The sequence below is a fragment of the Panthera leo genome, chromosome D3 (assembly GCF_018350215.1).
Source record: "Panthera leo isolate Ple1 chromosome D3, P.leo_Ple1_pat1.1, whole genome shotgun sequence".
NCBI classification, from domain to species: domain Eukaryota; kingdom Metazoa; phylum Chordata; class Mammalia; order Carnivora; family Felidae; genus Panthera; species Panthera leo.
This window is the reverse complement of record NC_056690.1, coordinates 45,801,219-45,820,447: the sequence shown is the minus strand read 5'-3', so window position 1 is coordinate 45,820,447 and position 19,229 is coordinate 45,801,219. Positions and strand designations below refer to the sequence as shown.

The 19,229-nt window shown below is 36.5% G+C and overlaps 1 protein-coding gene across 3 annotated transcripts in view; it reads right to left on the bottom strand.

Annotated features, from left to right (window-relative positions):
* Positions 1–19,229, bottom strand: part of RBBP8 (RB binding protein 8, endonuclease) — a 90,629-nt gene that overhangs the window by 960 nt on the left and 70,440 nt on the right. For all 3 annotated transcript variants that reach the window (XM_042910451.1, XM_042910452.1, XM_042910453.1), the window contains 6 exons: positions 17,168–17,256; positions 16,407–16,524; positions 13,412–13,555; positions 9,509–9,578; positions 5,354–5,450; positions 1,774–1,915 (listed from right to left, as the gene is read on the bottom strand). In XM_042910451.1, the coding sequence (XP_042766385.1) occupies positions 1,774–1,915; positions 5,354–5,450; positions 9,509–9,578; positions 13,412–13,555; positions 16,407–16,524; positions 17,168–17,256 (660 nt within the window). The remainder of the gene's footprint in view (positions 1–1,773; positions 1,916–5,353; positions 5,451–9,508; positions 9,579–13,411; positions 13,556–16,406; positions 16,525–17,167; positions 17,257–19,229) is intronic.

Genomic DNA, 19,229 nt, shown 5'->3' with positions numbered 1-19,229 from the left:
ACTCACTAAAACTGTCTTATTTAATGCCTTCTAAGTTTACATGAGCCTGTGATTATTAGCTGTGTGATGTTAATGCATGATTTCACTACTCAGCATCAGTCTCCTCTTTGATACTAACAATAACCCCAAACATTTATCAAATGTATTATATACATTACCTCAGCTAATGCTCACATCCCTTTGAAGTAGCTTCCACTATACCTACTTCACAGATGAGGTAATGGAGACCCAAGGAAGTTAAAGAACTTGCTCAAGTTCACAAAGCTATGACGGGGAAGAGCTGGGACCTTGCCCAAGATTGGTCTAACCCCCAGAACCAGAGTTCTGAAGTACTTTCCTAGTCTGCCTCCTACAGGTTGCAAATGGGAACAAATAGCTAAACAAGAACAGTCTGCTATTATGATAATTGCAGGTGCTTATCAAAAAGACTTTCTGCAGCAGCTACTTCTTTAGATGATGTGCCTGTGCCCCAGTACTCTTGAACTACCTAATTCTCCTAGTGTCTTGAGTCATGTGGTATGCGCTCTGCTATACCCCCTTAGGCCATGGTAGGCACACAATAACAGGCTCTAGCCAGATTGTTTAATTTTATGTGAAGACCAGGCAGTGGCATCCGTCAAAAGGAACTTAATTTGGCTTATTAATGGGGAAAGTGAAAATATGGTAATAGCTACAGGAGACTTGGCATCTTATGGAAAAACTATCTTACCACTAAATATCTGGGGCTTCAAAGCTGTATACATTCTCAAATCATATTAAATGTAAATGCTACACTTGAAGGAATTAGTTCCAACAGCTTCCAAACAAAGGTCCTTTTCACTCAGATGTGGTTTATAAAGACCCAGCATTCTAGATAAGTGAGGTTTTAAAATCTAAAATCCAGACTAGTCACTTTATTTTATTTTTTTTAATTTTTTTTTTTTTTTTAACGTTTATTTATTTTTGAGACAGAGAGAGACAGAGCATGAACGGGGGAGGGTCAGAGAGAGGGAGACACAGAATCCGAAACAGGCTCCAGGCTCTGAGCTGTCAGCACAGAGCCCGACGCAGGGCTCGAACTCACGGACCGTGAGATCATGACCTGAGCTGAAGTCAGCCGCTTAACCGACTGAGCCACCCAGGCGCCCCAAGACTAGTCACCTTAAAAAGATTCTCTTTTTTTATAGGTAATTTTTAAAAATAACTTCGGACAATTCAAGTTGCCTGATTTAAAAAAAAATTTTTTTTAATGTTTATTCAGTTTTGAGAGACAGGGCATGAGTAGGGGAAGGATAGAGAGAGGGAGACACAGAATCTGAAGCAGGCTCCAGGCTCCAAGCTATCAGCACAGAGTCCAACATGGGGCTTGAACTCACGGAGCGCGATATTGTGACCTGAGCTAAAGTCGGACGCTTAACCGACTGAGCCACCCAGGCGCCCCAAGATTCTCTTTTTAACAATACTTTGCTGGCAACTTTTATAATGTTATTATTTTATTAAAAGTCATTTTGATGATAGGATAAAAGAGAAATTTGCTTTCTGAAATTTGAATGATAAACCAGGATAAAGAATATACAACTATATTAAAGTGATTATACACAATCGCTGATTCCAGTGGCATTTACTCAGAGTTAAAGTTAAGCCTTTTATCTTAGGAATTTGTTTTTATGTTACAGAACTAGCCCCTGAGCAGAAGGTAAAGAAAACCATGGGAAAAAAGTCTAATGTTTAGACTTGGGTATATACACTATTTCAAAAAAACTAATTCCAAAATATTATAACCTGTATTCTCACCTCTTTCCATACACGTCTGAGTGGAAGGAAAACCAACTTCCCAGAAATTCTCTGGTGTGTTGGGTGGAATGTAGCGGAATCGGTGTCTTGAGCAGGAAGCCAGCTTCTTTTCTCTTTCTTCTGCTGGAATATCTGCATAATACTGATAATAAAAACTGGTAAGTTTTTCACTTAGAAATAATACATGGACTATTATGCTTATTGATTATAAACTAGAAGCTAAGAAAGCTGTCAAAGTAGTCAGCATGCTAGGTAACAACACCCCTGAAGACAGTATTAGTCATTAATACTAATAGCACTAATGCTGGTCTGTGAAATGTTCGCTCCACAAATGAGAAAAGGAGCTTGGAGCTCGTATCACAATGTGAACCAATATGATGCTTTTTTCATCAATAAAGTCTTATAATACAAAACCAAAAACAAAACCCGCCAGCTTAACTTTACAGTGTGCTTCGTGGCGTAGCCGATCTATACGGTGCAACGTCAACTTTGTTAGGCCAGCAACAAAACTGCACTTTGGCACTTTTCTCAGTTGTTATTCGGATATAACATGTATGTTTTGAAGTAATTTTCTTATTTAGGTTTTTACAAATACAAGTTCAGCTTTGAATGTTGCAGTCTTCAGGACTTCCCCGCTTAAACTATATTTTTCAATTAGGATCAAAGACATAATTATTTCTTGCAACTGCAACCCAAACAACTTGAACTTCATGAAAACAAGGTTAAAACTTGTATGTAAAAAATGTACAGGTCTTTCAAAAACAAAGCAGTAGTGTAAAGTGTAATAGAACACACGACAGGATCACACAATCCAGCCAATCCCACTTTATACTTGAGAAACTGAAAACCAAATTGGTAATTCTACTGGTGATATCATCTGTTGAAAGTGGCAGACTCAGGACTAGAACTTAAGACTGAAGTAAAGATTGTAAATACATTTTTCTTTTACACAAATTAAAGGCTTCTGAGTACTTCTGAAACAACTATTTTGGGGACTATCTTTTTCATCTTTCTCCCTGACAAGCCTTTGTTACCTGAGCTTGGACACTGGGGTGGGATGACCTTAGAGAATCATGGTCATCAATCAACTTACAGAAACATTGCCACCAAATTACAAACATACACAAAAGCACCAGTAGGCTGGTGTAGCTATAACACAGCAAGCAACTGGGAGGGTGGTGACCAAAATCAGAGAGGAAGTGGGGTGCCAGAGTTTGCTGTCCTTGATAAGAATGCTGGATCCTATCTAGTTCTTTGTGAGGTGGGAAGACATTTAAGCATTTCAGGTAGAGAAATGACAAGATTTAATTTTTATTCTAAAAAGATCACTAGGGGAAAAAAAAAAAAAAGACCATTCAATGTTGTGTTAAAAGTACACTGGGAAGACAGAAATTAAGGAGATGCCTGTCCTATCCAAGCCACCCTGTGCTGATGCTCTCAGGCCCAGCCCTGTCCTGCCCCGACACCCCACATTCCTGATTCTCTCTCCCCTCTGGCACACAGGCCAGGAACTGAAGCACCTAGTGCTGACATAAAAAAGACCTTTAATCCCAGGCAATTTCCCCACTGGGGGCAATAAAATCATTAACATCTCAAAAATACCTTGCTTTAAAAGAAAGAAACATTGTGAAGAGACAATAATAAAAAAGAAAAATGGGGACAGAAGTATATGGGAATTCTCTGTACTTTCTGCTCAAGTTTGCTGTGAATCTAACACTGCTTCTAAAGACTGTTGACTAGTTAAAACAAAACAACACAAGGAAAAAGCACTTAGAAGTTATTTCAATAGTCCAGGCAAGATGAAATGGTGCCTTCGTCCATGGGGTTAGCGGTGGTGACAGTAAGTGGGTGGAAATGGAATACACTTTGAAGGTAGAATTGATGGGATTTGCTGATAGATCTGTTACTGAGAAATGCAAGAAAAGAACAGAGGGTAACTATAAGAGCTTTGGTTTAAGCAGCTAGAAGAATGGACATACAAGAGACTCAAGTGAGGTTTGGGAATCAGAGGTGGAAACTGTTTGCTTTCGGCAGGCTGAAACTTGACATGATTATAATACCTCCACATGTGTATTACATATTCCACAGGTGGAAGAGACACTGGGACACATTTAGGAACCGTATGCATACAGATAGTATTTAAATACACAGGACTGGTAATTTGACTCCTGGTCATGAGAGAGTAACAGGGAACAGACTTATCTCCTATCTTAAACAAGAAAAAAATTGGAATTAAATGTATGAGACAATAGTTTTTAGAGACTGAATAACAGCACAAGCAATGATTCCTGAAAGAAGGAAAGCAAATTAAGTGTTTCTAACACAAGAGCTTTTTTTCTAACTGGCAGTGTAAGAGTCATGGTTATAACTAAAAATTGGGGATTTGCATAGTACAGACCATGTTCTTTAGTTAAGAAATCATGATATGTTCAATTTGTGTTATGAAAACCCATGATATAGATTTTGCTTGCATTGCCAAACTGCCTTCCAAAATAGCGATCTCAATTTACACTCCCACTGGTAGTTAGAGCCTATTTCTCACCAAATCCTTACCTGCACTACAAGCTATCCATATATAACTTTAATCTGCTTGGTTATCAAATTTTCTAGCCCACAGCTGTTAAAAAGAAAATTTAAAGGGGGAACTAAATCGCTAGAGGCAGGCATCTAATACCTAACAGATAGCAAGGGAAGAAATTAAAGAAGCATGTTTCAAGAAAACACAGAACCTGCCTGAGAGATATCTGGTGACAGGAGGATTAGTACCACCTACTTCAATAGTCCAAGACAGACAACGTATAAGAGGAAAACATACTTGTGCTATAAGGATGAAATAGAGCCTGTTCATCACAATTTATTTAAGAAGGAATATTTGGGGAAAAAGTTAAGAGCTTATGGCCATACCACTTATTGAGAAAAAAACATGAATATATCTCATTTCCTGAGAGTGCTGGGGTAAGTAATAAACGTTAAAGTTTCCTGCTAAAATACCAAGGGGTGCCTGAGTGGCTCAGTCAGTTGGGCATCTGACTTTGGCTCAGGTCATGATCTCACGGTTCGTGAGTTTGACTCCTGCGTCGGGCTCTGTGCTGACAGCTGGAGCCTGCTTCAGATTCTGTGTCTCCCTCTCTCTCTCTGCCCCTCCCCCACTAGTGCTCTGTTTCTCAAATATAAATAAATGTAAAAACATTTTTTTTTAAATAAAATATCAGAAATATCCCCAAATAGTTTATATGTAAGAGCCTTTGCTGTAACATAACACCAGGAGAAAAAATTAAAATACAGATAAACACAGGAAAGAAAAATGGCACAAATGTCTTAAGCTGGTAAAAAGAACTAGGGCTTAGGCTCCAGACTTACTTGATGAAAATTTTAGAGAAGTTGAGGGCTTTCATTTTCATCTATTTATATCTTTCAGGTCACAACGAGTATGCTCTTTAATTATTTATCTTGCTATTCCTGGCTCAAACTAGGTTTCTAGATTTTTATCTATGATTTTTAAATCATTCATTTATAATCTTAAAGCCATATTAAAGAAAAAAAAAAAAACCCGCCAGACAGTCTTTACATTAGTACTTACAATTTCGCATTCCTTACATGTGTGTCCAAGCAATTTTCTTCTCTCTTCTTTTTTCCGAACTACCTCAATATGAGGAAAATTTTGTAAGCTAGTCTCTCTGGGAGAAAAATGAATTAAATTTAAAAATTAATCCATTTGTTACTACAAAGATCTTTGGTTTAGATTTTTAATTAACAAAGGTGAAGGCCCAGAGGAGAAATAACCCCAAAACATTCACTCATTTTATTTGAAATGCTTATTCAGTATGTTAGAAAATGATTTTTTCATGCATTCTTCATTAAATACTTATTAGGTGCCTACTACTTGTCAGGTATTTTTATGTATATGTTTCTCTAACTGAAAAAATAGAACTATTACTTCCTATTTTTGCCTGAAAATCTGTCTGATTGGCTGAAAATAATACATAAAATAACTTAATTTAAAAAGGAATATTGTATTATTAAAGTCAGGAACTGGTATTCTGTAACATAACCAAGAAAGAATAACTACCTCTGTTAACTCAGTTTTCTTAAAGAACCTATATTTCTGGGCTAACCTACTCCCCTCAAAAAAAAAGATTCATCTGTTTACATGTCATCTGTCATTTTCTCCAAAAATTTATTTTGCTGCCTACATTCACCCTGGATTCTTCAAAATGTTAGGAACAATTATTTGCCCTTGTCCTTAAATGGATCAGATACTATTGAGAACTACTGGAAACCTAGGAAAGGTCAAAGCCACTGAGGTATTAATGAGGTATGGAGTGCTCTGGGAAGAAAAAGCACATTTTTTTTAGCACAGAACTTTTTAATATACTTGTATCCTGCTTTAAGTTTTAAAGCCCAATATAGAAAAGTCCAAACTTCTAAAATAGGTAAATGATGCCTCAAGTGATGGTACATGTATTTGTTTATATTAAAGGCATCCCCAGTGAGCTTAAACAGTCTGACTCACAAAAACTAATTTCTAAAATGACTTGTTGGTAATGTACCCACTTTGAGGTATTTTGATCCTAAGCCCCTCTACTTGGCAAGCACTTTCCGTCAAAAGAAAGCTTTAATCCCTCTATGTCAAAGTATGAGGTTATCGGTCCTTTGGGTCCTTAAACCCAAGAACTCTCAACCTTAGAGCAATCTGTAAATGAAAAGGACAGATAAAAATTGCTTTCTTTCAAACAGCTTATGGAATTTTAAAAGCTTATGTAGAGTACTTTCTGGCCATATCAGATCCTCTCCTCTGAGTATTGTCTATTCTGCTTCTATAGTGTGTTATAATGTTGCAGGGAATCTACTAGTAGACTGGCATCTGTAGCAGACCTCAAAGCATCGCCTAAAAGATTACTAAGCTTCTTGTCCCTCATGCAACACAACCCATCTTCCCAGGGTTTGCTAGTATTGTCTGTGAGGAAAGAAACAATGCTGACTCTGAGACTTTCACCATACCCATGCATCGCACCCACCTCCTGCATTTCCAGCTATCTAATGGTTTCAGCATAAATAAAACTACTCATATTTATTTGAAATGACAGTTCTTCCTTTGCAATCCTACTTCAAGGAGTCTATCCCAAAGACACACAAAATTATGAAAAGAGAATGTACAATGTTATTCAATGCAGCATTCTGTTAGCATAACTGTAAACACCCCAAATACCCATTACTAAGGAATCAACTATGGTATCATCAATAAAGTACTATTATACTAAAAAAAGTAACTAAAAAAAGAAATGAAGAATATCACTATATGCTATTTTTATTTATTCATTTTAATATTTTATTTTTGAGAGACAGAGCGTCAGCAGGAAGGGGCAGAGGGAGGGAGACACAGAATCCGAAGCAAGCTCCAGGTTCCGAGATGTCAGCACAGATCCTGATGTGGGGCTTGAATTCAAGAACCATGAGATCATGACCTGAGCCGAAGTTGGGCGCTTAACCGACTGAGCCACCCAGGTGCCTCCACTATATGCTATTATGAGTGATTTCTAGGATACAAACTTAAATGAAAAAAGCAAAAGCAGAATAGAGAAAAGTACATATAGCATTCTACCATTTGTCTAAGGGGAAAGAGAATGATAATATATTTCTGTATAGATATTTACTTTTATTTTTTAAAATGGATTGAAAACCATAATTTTTAACAAATGGGATAGGGAGCTAACAGGTAAAGGGGACAATGTTAGAAGCTAGACTTATCTGAATATACCTTGTCTGATACTGCGTACACAATTTACATAACTTAAAAAAAGAATTAAAAATAAAAAGAAAAAATAATTCCTAAAAAATTCAAAAGCAAAATAAAACAAACCTAGACAATGAGTTGGTGGTATACCTACACAAAAAATAATTATTCCAAATGGCTTTAAAATATGGTGACTGGACATTTATAATAGACATATTTTTTTCATTTTTAGAATTTATATTGTATGAAAAGATGGCAGATAACACGACACAGCTTAAGAACAAAAAAACCCACAAAGACATGTTAAGCCATTTTCATAAACCATATTATTGATGATAATTTATATTATTCTGAGACTGCTCTAAATATTAAAGAATAAAGGAGAAATTTTGTTGGTAGCACTGAAAAGTGAAATTTTCAGGAAAGGGAAAGTAGATACAGATGTAAGAAGAGGTTACATAAAAATCCTGTAGTTCTGAACCTGAAATGGAGCTATTGGTGTGAAAAAGTATAGTTATCTTAAAAAACAAAATGAAACAAAAACCTTATTCCTAATTCTGTCCACCACCTAAAAGATCTACAATGACTAACTGTAGCAATGAGCAACACTAGTGGTTAGACTAAATTTGTTTTTCACTAAAAGAAACCAGGGCTCCTGAAAAAATGGCAGATTCCAGGGTTCTCTAGGAAGAGAGCCTAGAACATGATATACCAGAAGCAAGCAAGCTAGGAAAGACTGGGGTAGTGCTCATTCAAAGAGACTGGGGCCAAGATGTGGCAATACAATCTGAGTATAAATAATTGTAAGAGACTGAAACACATGAAATATTTAAATCCATGAGTTCATAATGACACCACAAATAAAAACTCCCTAGTCATATTTGGGATGCTAGGGTACTATTTCTTTGGAGAACTGGTAAATAAAGGAAAAGAATTCAACATTTAGCAATAAAACGACAGCTCTTATCTGTTAGAGTCTTACAGGTATCAATAAAAACGTATCTTAGCCTGTCAGATCTCTAAAATTCTCAACAGAAATCAAAATACAGGGGCGCCTGGCTGGCTCAGTCAGAGGAGCATGCAACTCTTAATCTTGGGGTCATGAGTTTGATCGAGCCCCATATTAGGTATAGAGATTACTCACAAAAAAACCACAAAACTTAAGAAAAAAAGTATGGGGTGCCTGGGTGGCTCAGTCGGTTGAGCATCCAGCTCTTGATTTTGGCTCAGTCATAATCTCATGGTTCAGGAGTTCGAGCCCCATGTTGGGTTATGCGCTGGCAGCGCAGATCCTGCCTGGGATTCTCTCTCCTTCTCTCTCTGCTCCTCCCCTGCTTGTGCTTGCTCTTGCTCTCAAAATAAATAAATAAACATTAAAAAACACCATTAAAAAATGAAAGTATAAAATATACTTTGCTTATTGAGGGATTCAATCTGCCAACATCATAACTTGAAGAAAAAAAGGCATAAAAATTCTTTTGAATTAAATTATTATGCCTAAATTCATTTCTAGAATGAATGGTACATGATTAAAAATTACAGAATTTGCCATCTTTGAATGAAAGTCACAAAGTAGCATTATGGTTCAAAATCAAGATGCTTAGTTTTTCTTTTATGATTTAAAAATCCCCATGAAATAATTTTCAAGCACAACCTAAGGCCTGTCACCTAAAGTCCCATACTAAATAATAGTCATATAATTTAACAAATTCCTGGAGTTCAAATAAAGTCCACAATAAAACAGAATAAGAATTAAAATATTTGTTATAAAAAAGAGAGAAAATAACTATTACCATTTGTCAAAAAAATAGTGATATAAATTTCTTTATTTGTAGTATTTGTCATGTTTATGCTTAAGTCCCTCTTTTTTATGGCCATAAAATGAATAATACGCGCTCTATTTTAACCAAAGTAACAACTTAACAGTTCAGAGGTACGCTGACCAAGATAGCACTGTTGTACTTCCCGTCACATTGCTGGTATTAATCAGGACCAACTTACCTTTCATCACCTTTAAAATATGGCTCCACAAATGCTTTCTGTTTGACTTTATCTTGTTTATCACCATGAGCTGTAAACAAACACACATAAAGGAAAAGAATCAAGCATTTAATTATAACACAAACTGAATGCAGAACTGAGAAATAGCTTTTTTGGAACAAAATTAACCTATATCAAAACTTCCATTCTAATTGAATTTCCTTCTCTAGGCTCCTGGGCAATTTGTTTAAATTTCTGTAACTAATTTTTTGTTTCTTTTTCATCTGCATAATGATGAGGTGCTGATTATCTTGTTTACCTCAGAATTACTACAGATAAAAACACGCACCTATAAAACTTAGACTTAAAAACTATATATACAAGTACCTGTACACACGTGTAGATTGTATATAAAAGTATTTTAGACTTCAAAAGAACTACTTCGATGCTCATTTTCATTTGGTACCAAACACAATAACAAGGCAGCTTTTCATATGTTTCACTTATTAGTGCAGCTGATTTTTTTTTTTTTAAAGTAAGCTCTTTGCCCAACACGGTGCTCAAACTCATGACCCTGAGATCAAAAGCTGCATGGTCCACCAACTGAGCCAATCAGACGCCCTAGTCTTGATTTTTATAATGTGTCTTTGAGGTAGATTAAGTAGGAGACAGAGGTTAAAGAATTTTATCAGAAAATTAGAGATAAGAACTAAAGTTCATGGACCTGAATCTCAAGTTGTCTGGACCCAAACAGCCAACTGCTATTGTCTATTCAAATAGTCCAAATTTACCAAGCATTGTTCTAAGTTCTGGACATGCAATGTCCAACAAGAGAAACCAGGTCTCTTGCCCTCATGGAGTTTATACCACAGTGAGGGAAACAGACATTAAGTAGACAGTTAAGGCTTATCTGAGGAAGGACATGGAAAGTAGTAACTGATGAATAAAAAGAAGCAGCCACAAGAAGCAGGAGTGGAGAATATTCTAGGTAAAGGTCTTGAGATGGGAAAAAGTATGGGATGTTATAAGAACTAATAAAAGGCCAGTGTGGTTGAGATTTAGCAAAGAAAGGTAAGTGTTAGGAAAGATGAGATTGAAGAGGTGGGCAAGTACCAGATCATGATGGGCCCTGGAGGCCAAAAGGAGTTTGAATTTTGTTGTGAATGCAATAGAGCGCACTGAAGACTTCTGAAAAGAATCTACTTTATTACAGGCAACACACTGATTTTAAGTATAGTAGGATTAATTCTGACAAATGTACACTCCAGTGCAACTACCACCTAAATCAAGGGGTACATAGAACTTCCATCCCCCCTGGAAGTTTCCTCCTATTCCTTTGCTTCTCAAGCACAAGAATGTTCTCTGATGTTTCTCCTCCCCCACTATGGAGGGATGATTTCTACCACCACAGCTTAGTTATACCTGTTTTAGAACTCTGTATTAATGGATTTACATAGTATGTATTCTTGTCCATCTTTTGGACTTTTTTAGCTCAACAGGTTTGGGCAATTCATTGTTGAGTCTAGGACCCTCCTTTTTGTTGACAGATAGTATTCCATTATATGAGTTTACCACAATTCATAATCATCTGTTGATGGACATCTGGGTTGTCTCCAGTTTTGAGCTACTACAAATAGCAATGCTATGAACATTTCTGAACACAATCTTTTGTGAATGTGTTTTCATTTTTCTTGTCTATATACCTGGCAGTGGAATTGCTGGGTCATAGGGCGAGTGTATACATAACTTTATAAAAAACTGACAAACCTCAATAAAGCTGTTAAAAAAAATCTTGCTGAACTCTTTTCCACAGTACGATTTTATATCCCCACCAGCAAAGTATGAGAGTTCCAATTGTTCTTCACCTCTGCTAATGCTGGATATTATCAGACTTTAAAACCAGTTCAGCGGATGTGCAGTGGTATCTCAGTCCCTCATGTCCAATAATGTTGAGGACATTTACATGTGCTTACTGGACATCCAAATACCTTTCAGTGAAGGTTTTTAAAAGTGAGAAGATAATGCAATCCAATTTACATTTAAAATAGAGTTTTGTCAACTCTGAATTCTTTATGATACAGAGATGCTATGGGCTTCCTGTGGGGCATTCTGCAGTGATCCAAAGATTCTGATTCCTCTCATTTCAAGTGATCCTGTGGAGGTCACTTTGTGTTTTGTAAAACAAATGAACTTTCAATCTGTGAAAGAAAGACCTTTTAAGGGTGCGAACCCCAGAGGTCAGAGCTTGATATGCTTCTTTTTTTCTTCTTTTTTCTAAAATGTTTGCTTATTTTTGAGAGAGTGAATGAGACGTGGGTTGGTGGTGGTGCCTGTACAGAGGATCTGAAGTGGGCTCTGAGCAGCTGACAGCAGACAGCCTGATGCAGGGCTCAAACTCACATGAACCATGAGATCATGACCTGAGCCAAAGGGATGCTTAAGGGACTGAGCCACCCAGGCGCCCCTAGGCTGTATTTTTTTAAAACTGATGGAAGCACAAAGAAAACATCATCAAGACAGACTACCATAGCAGAAGGTGTTCTCATTTATAACCTTTGCACTAGACTAAAAGTTCTTTTTTACTTACAACAAGAAAATGAGACATTTAGGAAGAATTTTAACTAACTTTCAATTCAGATTATCTGCTTAAGAGTTTCACTTATTCTTCTTTTGATTACTATCCTACATTATAAACTACTGTTTCTGATGAAAAGAATTTCTTTAATTTTTTTAAGAGAGAGAGTGAGAGCATGAATGGGGCAGGGGCAGAGGGAGAGAGAATCTTAAGCAGGGGCCATGCTTATTAGCATGGAGCCCAACGCGGGGCTCGATCTCATGACCTGAAATCATGACCTGAAATCATGACCTGAGCTGAATTCAGGAATCAGATACTCAACCGACTAAGCCACCCAGGCATCCCTAATAAAAAGAGTTTTAAGGGGCACCTGGATGGCTCAGTCAGTTAAGCATCTGACTTCAGCTCAGGTCATGATCTCGTGGGCTGTGAGTTTGAGCCCCGTGTCAGGCTCTGTGCTGACAGCTCAGAGCCTGGAGCCTGCTTCAGATTGTGTCTCCCTGTCTCTCTCTCTCTCTCTCTCTCTCTCTCTCTGCCCCTCCCCCACTCATGCTCTGTCTCTCTCTCTCTCAAAAATAAATAAACATTAAAAAAAAAAAAAAAGAATTCTAAAAAGACACTGATACATGTAGCTACATTATTTTGTCTGGGAAGGTAAAGCATTCAAACAAAGTTAGTCTGAATTTTCTGCAAAACTTTCTCCTCCCATTCTATTACAATGATTAACTTAATAAAGAACCTTTTCAAAACTTTTACAAACATTATGTGTAAGTTATATAAACAAATTCATAGTATTCAATCAATTTCTTAGTTTTGATGAATACTTTATGGTCATATGTTAACATAAGGGGAAACTGAATGAAAGTGTGTACAGGGAATCGTCTGAAGTATTTTTTGTAACACTTTTATTGGTCTGCAACTATCTCAAAAGAAAACTATCTAAAAGAAACTTATACAAGAAATAGGAAATTTTAGGGCCACCGGGATGGCTCAATCAGTTAAGCGTCCAACTTCAGCTTAGATCATGATCTCGTGGTTTGAGCCCCACATCGGGCTTTGTGTTAACAGCTCAGAACCTGGAGCCTGCTTCAGATTCTGTGTCTCCCTCTCTCTCTGCCCCTCCCCTTCTTGTGTTCTTTCTCTCTCTCTCTCAGAAAATAAATAAACATTAAAAAAAAGAAATATGAAATTTTAATTGTTAATTTAATTGTTAATTTTAATTGTTAATACATACCTCATACATACCTACCTACCTACCTACCTACCTACCTACCTCATCAAGCTTGGTGATTTAATTTACTGAACTTAGTATAATTGAGAAGCCATAATTAGAAAGAAAATAGCCTTACTGTTTGGTTTCTTTGTGGTAGTCGACAATTCCTCTTCTTCAGCTGCTGCCTGGGGAAAGCTATCTGCCAAACAGGATTCATATTCTTCATGTGTTGTCCGATCAAACATATCTTCCAAGCTATCATTCATTTTTCTTTCTCCATCTATGTAAAAGAGCTTTGGCTTAGGGCAACAAGCAAGCTTTTTGCTTTCTACGTAGACCAATATGAAACTTATAGTAACTGCCACAAGATAAACTGGTCTCCGATGTACACGAGGCAACAGTAAATCCCCAAGCCTAGGTAGTTACTGTATTTACAAAGACTTTATGTTAGGGCTTTAAATGTCCTTTACTCATACGCAGAGAATGCTTTTTGTTGTTGTCATTACAAACATTAAAAAACTTTTTCTATTAGTCCATGTATAATTCATACTGCACTAAAATGAGTCCTATCAAAAAACTGTGAGGAACAGAAAATGCATCAGAATGATGAAAAATATGAAGCTTAATAAATAAGATATGTATAAATAGTGGACATTCAAATCTATACAACCTTGCTCATCTGCTTAATTTTATGCCACCATTAACACTTGGTAATTTAGTATTAATAAAAGGAACAAATTCCTTATTTGATATGCTAAGTGCTAAATTCATCTTCAGAGTACTAACTACATTTCTCACTATATAATCACACTTTGAAAAACAGCAGTTTACTAAAAAACAGAAATAGATCCAGTTGGCCAACAAACATGATAGAGCAGAAGCCTGCCAAGATTACTCTCTATAAAATAACTACAACTTCCCTAATCCATGGTGCTGCAGCACCCTTACCCTGTTTTATCTTTCTCCACAACTTATCATCTATCATACTCCACATTTGTTTCCCCTTAAATTAGAAAGCATTTCCATGAAGTAGGTACCTTTGTTCTGTTTATTATTTCCAGTTTCTGAAACACTTCCCTTCATAGAACTGCAGCTCTGTATTTACTGAATGATTAAACAATTTTTTTTTTTTACATTGAGGATCAAATTTGTAAGTAATATGCAACTTCTACGTGCCAGGCAGTGTGCTAGGTATCCCAAGTACTCTGTATATACTGCTAGTAAATCACAATGTTAAGTCACTACTTCATGGGTTTTTTTTAATGTTCAAAAATCTTGGTAAGTAATCTCCACATCCATCGTGTGGCTGAAACTCACAACCCTGAGATTAAAAGTCACATGCTCTACCGACTGATCCAGCCAGGCACCCCCCTAGTTTATGTTGGTGGTCTGACTTTTTTTTTTTTTTTTTTTTTTAAGTAGGGCTCCATGCACAACATGGGCCTTGAACTCACAACCCTAAGAGTGAAAGTCGCATGCTCTACTGACTGAACCATACCTGTTGGTCTGATTTCTGACTTGAAATACTTGAAAACATAGATTATAGATTATATCCTCATTAATTTTCCTGGACCACAGAAACTACGAAAGCTAAGAATATGACTGTTGTGTTTTAATCCCTAAGTTATCAGAGTGATTTATTATATAGCAATAGTATGCACAATATCTATGTAGCCAAAACTATTTCCACTCATTAGTTCAAATTCTAACCTTACTTCCACATGATTCTTGCTTCAAACATATTTGGGAAACTATCATATTCTTTGAAGTGACCTGATACATTTGAAGCCACAGTAGTCAGTCCTCGCTTTGGCAGCACATATACTGAAGCCACAGTAGTCATATTTTAGTTTTGCCTTTTTTCTTTTTTTTTCAATAATATTAGGAGCTGGTACCAGAACAAAGTAATCTTAAAAGCAAAGTACCTTCTGAAGAAGAAAGTTACCTTAGTGTTGTTCACTATAAAAGGACAATAAATCACTGTTAAAGGTTTTTTTCTGTTTATAGGTACTGTCCTCTCAATGTAAGCAGCTAGCTATTTGGTCATGCAGTTACTCATTCCGAAAGAACAAAGAATTAAGGCACAGACTACTACAATTTTTTCTCACTTACTGCAGTTAGGGCAGCAAGAGATAAAGTGTTTCAAAAAAAAAAAAAGCAAGGACAAGACTGGCTTCAGCCCTGGGCAGGTAGACTAAAGAATATTCAGAAGAAGATAGGGAATGTACATATAGTCTGAATGCCCTCAGTTTCTAACAGCTGATCACTGGAGAGTGTCCTTGCTTTTTGCACTGCATCCCCTGTGGCAGGTCTTAACCCCTTAATACATAAGGGTGTAAGTGACACTATTCCTGTCTAGTTGCTCTCACGCCATACACATCTGTAGTTAGGAGTGTTGCTAAGGTGGTGCCAACCAAAATCCTTCCATTGTTCCCACCTCTTTTGGAAAATCAAGGCTCTAGATGAAGACTTAAGTTCTTACAAAAGGCTGTAGACCCCTAATTTGGCCAAATCCCCTTTCCTGTAGAAGCAAAATATGGCAGAGTAGCTCAGTATATACACCATTATTCTTGGTTAACTGCTAATTTGCAAATCTATACAAATACTTCTCGGTAGACTCTCCCCTTTTTACCCTATAAATTACTCTGGAAATTCATATTTCTGAAACAGGACTCTCAAGATTTCCTTTTACAAAATAGATCTAGAGATAATTACCAGAGATCAGCAAATTTTTTCTTAAAGGGTCAGAGAGGAAATATTTTAGGCCTGAGGGCCCAATAAGGTCTGCAGCTACTACTCAACTCTGCTATGGTACCATGCAAGCAGCCATAGGCAATACATAAACAAATAACTGAGGCTGTGTTCCAGTAAAACTTTATTTACAAAACAGGCAGCTGACTGCTGAACCTTGGAAACAATTTAAATTTTTTCTGGGAAAAAAAAATATTTTGGCTAAAGATTTTTTTCCCTTGAAATAATGAAAGTGAGCTTTACTAAGAAAAATCTAATATTATTAAAAGATGAAAATCCTGGTTTACGGTGAAGAGGTCACTTGTGGTCATCAATGTAATGGTATGACTATAAACTTCCCTCCACATTTTTATTAAATTAAAAAAAAAATCAAATCTTACTTGGACTTTTCTCTCCCTTTTGTTCTTGCTTCTTCATTTTTAGAAGCACCGTTTCACTAACCAATGTGCAGTCCGTGTCCACTGTCTCTCCTCCTGCTAATCGTGACTGACTGCCATCCTAAATATTTAAAAATTCAAAAATTTTAACAATTATCCTGCATGGCCTTATATTTATGTTTTTAAAATTTTGGTATAATATACACACCATGAAATTGACCATTTTAACCATATTTTAAGTGTATACTTCAGCATTAAGTTATATTTATTTTTACCCTTTAGGAATATACATAGATTTATACATATATGCCTGTGAAGTATTTTAGCTTCAACGTACAAGCATCTTCTCTCAAGCCTATGAAAAGAAAGCCTGCTGCCAAGGGAAGGGAGAGGTACGCTCCATTGAACTCCCTGAGCCTCTCCTCCCTTCCTCTCCAGCCTGCCTCACAGTAACGAACATCAGCGTACACAAAGAACAATTTATACTGCAGCAGCAGTGAAATACTTCAGGAATATGGTACCAAGTGAAAAAGAATTTCTTAAACTACACAGAACCTAAATACAAGGCAAAAGAGTTATTACCAAAAACATCATAAAGTTAGAAGAAAAAGCATTTTTCTTTCTTAGTTTTCTGAATGAGTAAATGCAGGTTTTAAGCAGTATGTAATCGATTATGTTACGGTCACAGAGTGAGTTAGGAGAGGAAGGTAACTAACAACTTACTAGAATAACCACATGTGCTTTGGTTTTATTTTCTAACTTACCTTTGTATCTATTACAGTAATATCCATTTTATATTGAGAAAGGTCTGCTCCTGGATCTATGCTCCACTGGTTATTTTCAAAGGATACATCTTCAATAAGAAGAAAAAAATAGAATTAAAAATGGATTTTAAAAATTCTTAAACCATTATGGGATCCACAAATGGGAGAAAGGATTTGAAAATCATATATCTGCTAAAGAGACTATCTAGGACATAGAGAATATAAAGAAGTCTTACAACTCAATAATAAGAAAAATACTCCAATTGAAAATGAGCAAAGGATCTGAACAGACAATCCCTTCAAAGAAGATACACAAATGGCCAAAAAGCAAACGATAAGATGTTCTACAGCATTAGCCAGCAGGGAAAGGCAAATCATAACCACTATGATATACTACTTCACATGCAGTAGGATGGCTAGAGTAAAAAAAACAGATAATAACAAGCATTGGTGAGAATGTGGAGAGTGGGATCCTCATGTGCTAGTAGCCACTTTGGAAAGCAGACGGTTCCTCAAAAGGTTAAACAGAGTTAGCATATGGCCCAACAATTCTTCTCCTATGTAACTCAAGAAAAATGAAAAGATACATCTACATAAAATTGTAAGTCAACAGCTATGCTCATAGCAGCATTATTTGTAATAATGAAAAAAATGAAAGTAAAATTAAGTCACAAAAGAGCATATATTATATGATTCCATTTATATGAAAACTCCAGAGTAGGCAAATCTATAGAGACAGAGGGTAGATTAGTGGTTGCCTAGGATTGGGGAAGAGGGGAGGAATGCAGAATGATTGGTAATGGGTATTGCTCTTTATTTAGAAAAAATTTTTAACTTAAGTATAATTAACATACACTGTTACATTAGTTTCAGCTGTGCAATATGATTCCGCAATTCTATACACTTCTCAGTGCTCATAAGATAAGCATACTCTTAATCCCTTTCATCTATTTCACTCATTCCCCACCCCTCTCCTCTCCTCTGGCTACCATCAGTTTGATCTCTGTGTTTAAGAGTCTTTTGGTTTTGCCTCTTCTGTTTGTTTTACTTCTTAAATTCTACATATAAGAGAAATCATATGGTATTTGTCTTTCTCTGACTTATTTCACTTAGCATTATACCAAGTCCATCCATGTTGTTGCAAATGGCAAGATCTCATTCTTTTTTATGGCTGAATATTCTACTGTACATACATAACCACATCTTTTTTTTATCCATTATCTATGGATACTTGGATTGCTTTCATATCGGCCATGGTAAATAATAATATAATAAACATAGGGGTGCATAGATCTTTTAGAATTAGTATTTTTATTTCTTTTAAGTAAATAAATACCCAGTAGTGGAAATATTGGATCATATGGTAATTCTGTTTTTAATTTTTTGAGGAACCTCCATACCATTTTCCAAAGTAGCTGTACCTGTGGAGAAAAGGGAACCCTCTTGCACTGTTGGCGGGAATGCAAACTGGTGAAGCCGCTCTGGAAAACAGCGTGGAGGTTCCTCAAAAAATTAAAAATAGATCTACTCTATGACCCAGCAATAGCACTGCTAGGAATTTACCCAAGGGATACAGGAGTGCTGATGCATAGGGGCACTTGTACCCCAATGTTTATAGCAGCACTTTCAACAATAGCCAAATTATGGAAAGAGCCTAAATGTCCATCAATTGACGAATGGATAAAGAAGATGTGGTTTATATATACAATGGAATAGTACTTGGCAATGAGAAAGAATGAAATATGGTCTTTTGTAGCAATGTGGATGGAACTGGAGAGTGTTATGCTAAGTGAAATAAGTCAGGCAGAAAAAGACAGATACCATACGTTTTCACTCATATGTGGATCCTGAGAAACTTAACAGAAGACCATGGGGGAGGGGAAGGGGGGAAAAAAGGATACAGAGAGGGAGGGAGGCAAACCATAAGAGACTCTTAAATACTGAGAACAAACTGAGGGTTGATGGGGGGTGGGGGAGAGGGGAAAGTGGGTGATGGGCATTGAGGAGGGCACCTGTTGGGATGAGCACTGGGTATGGTATGGAAACCAATTTGACAATAAAT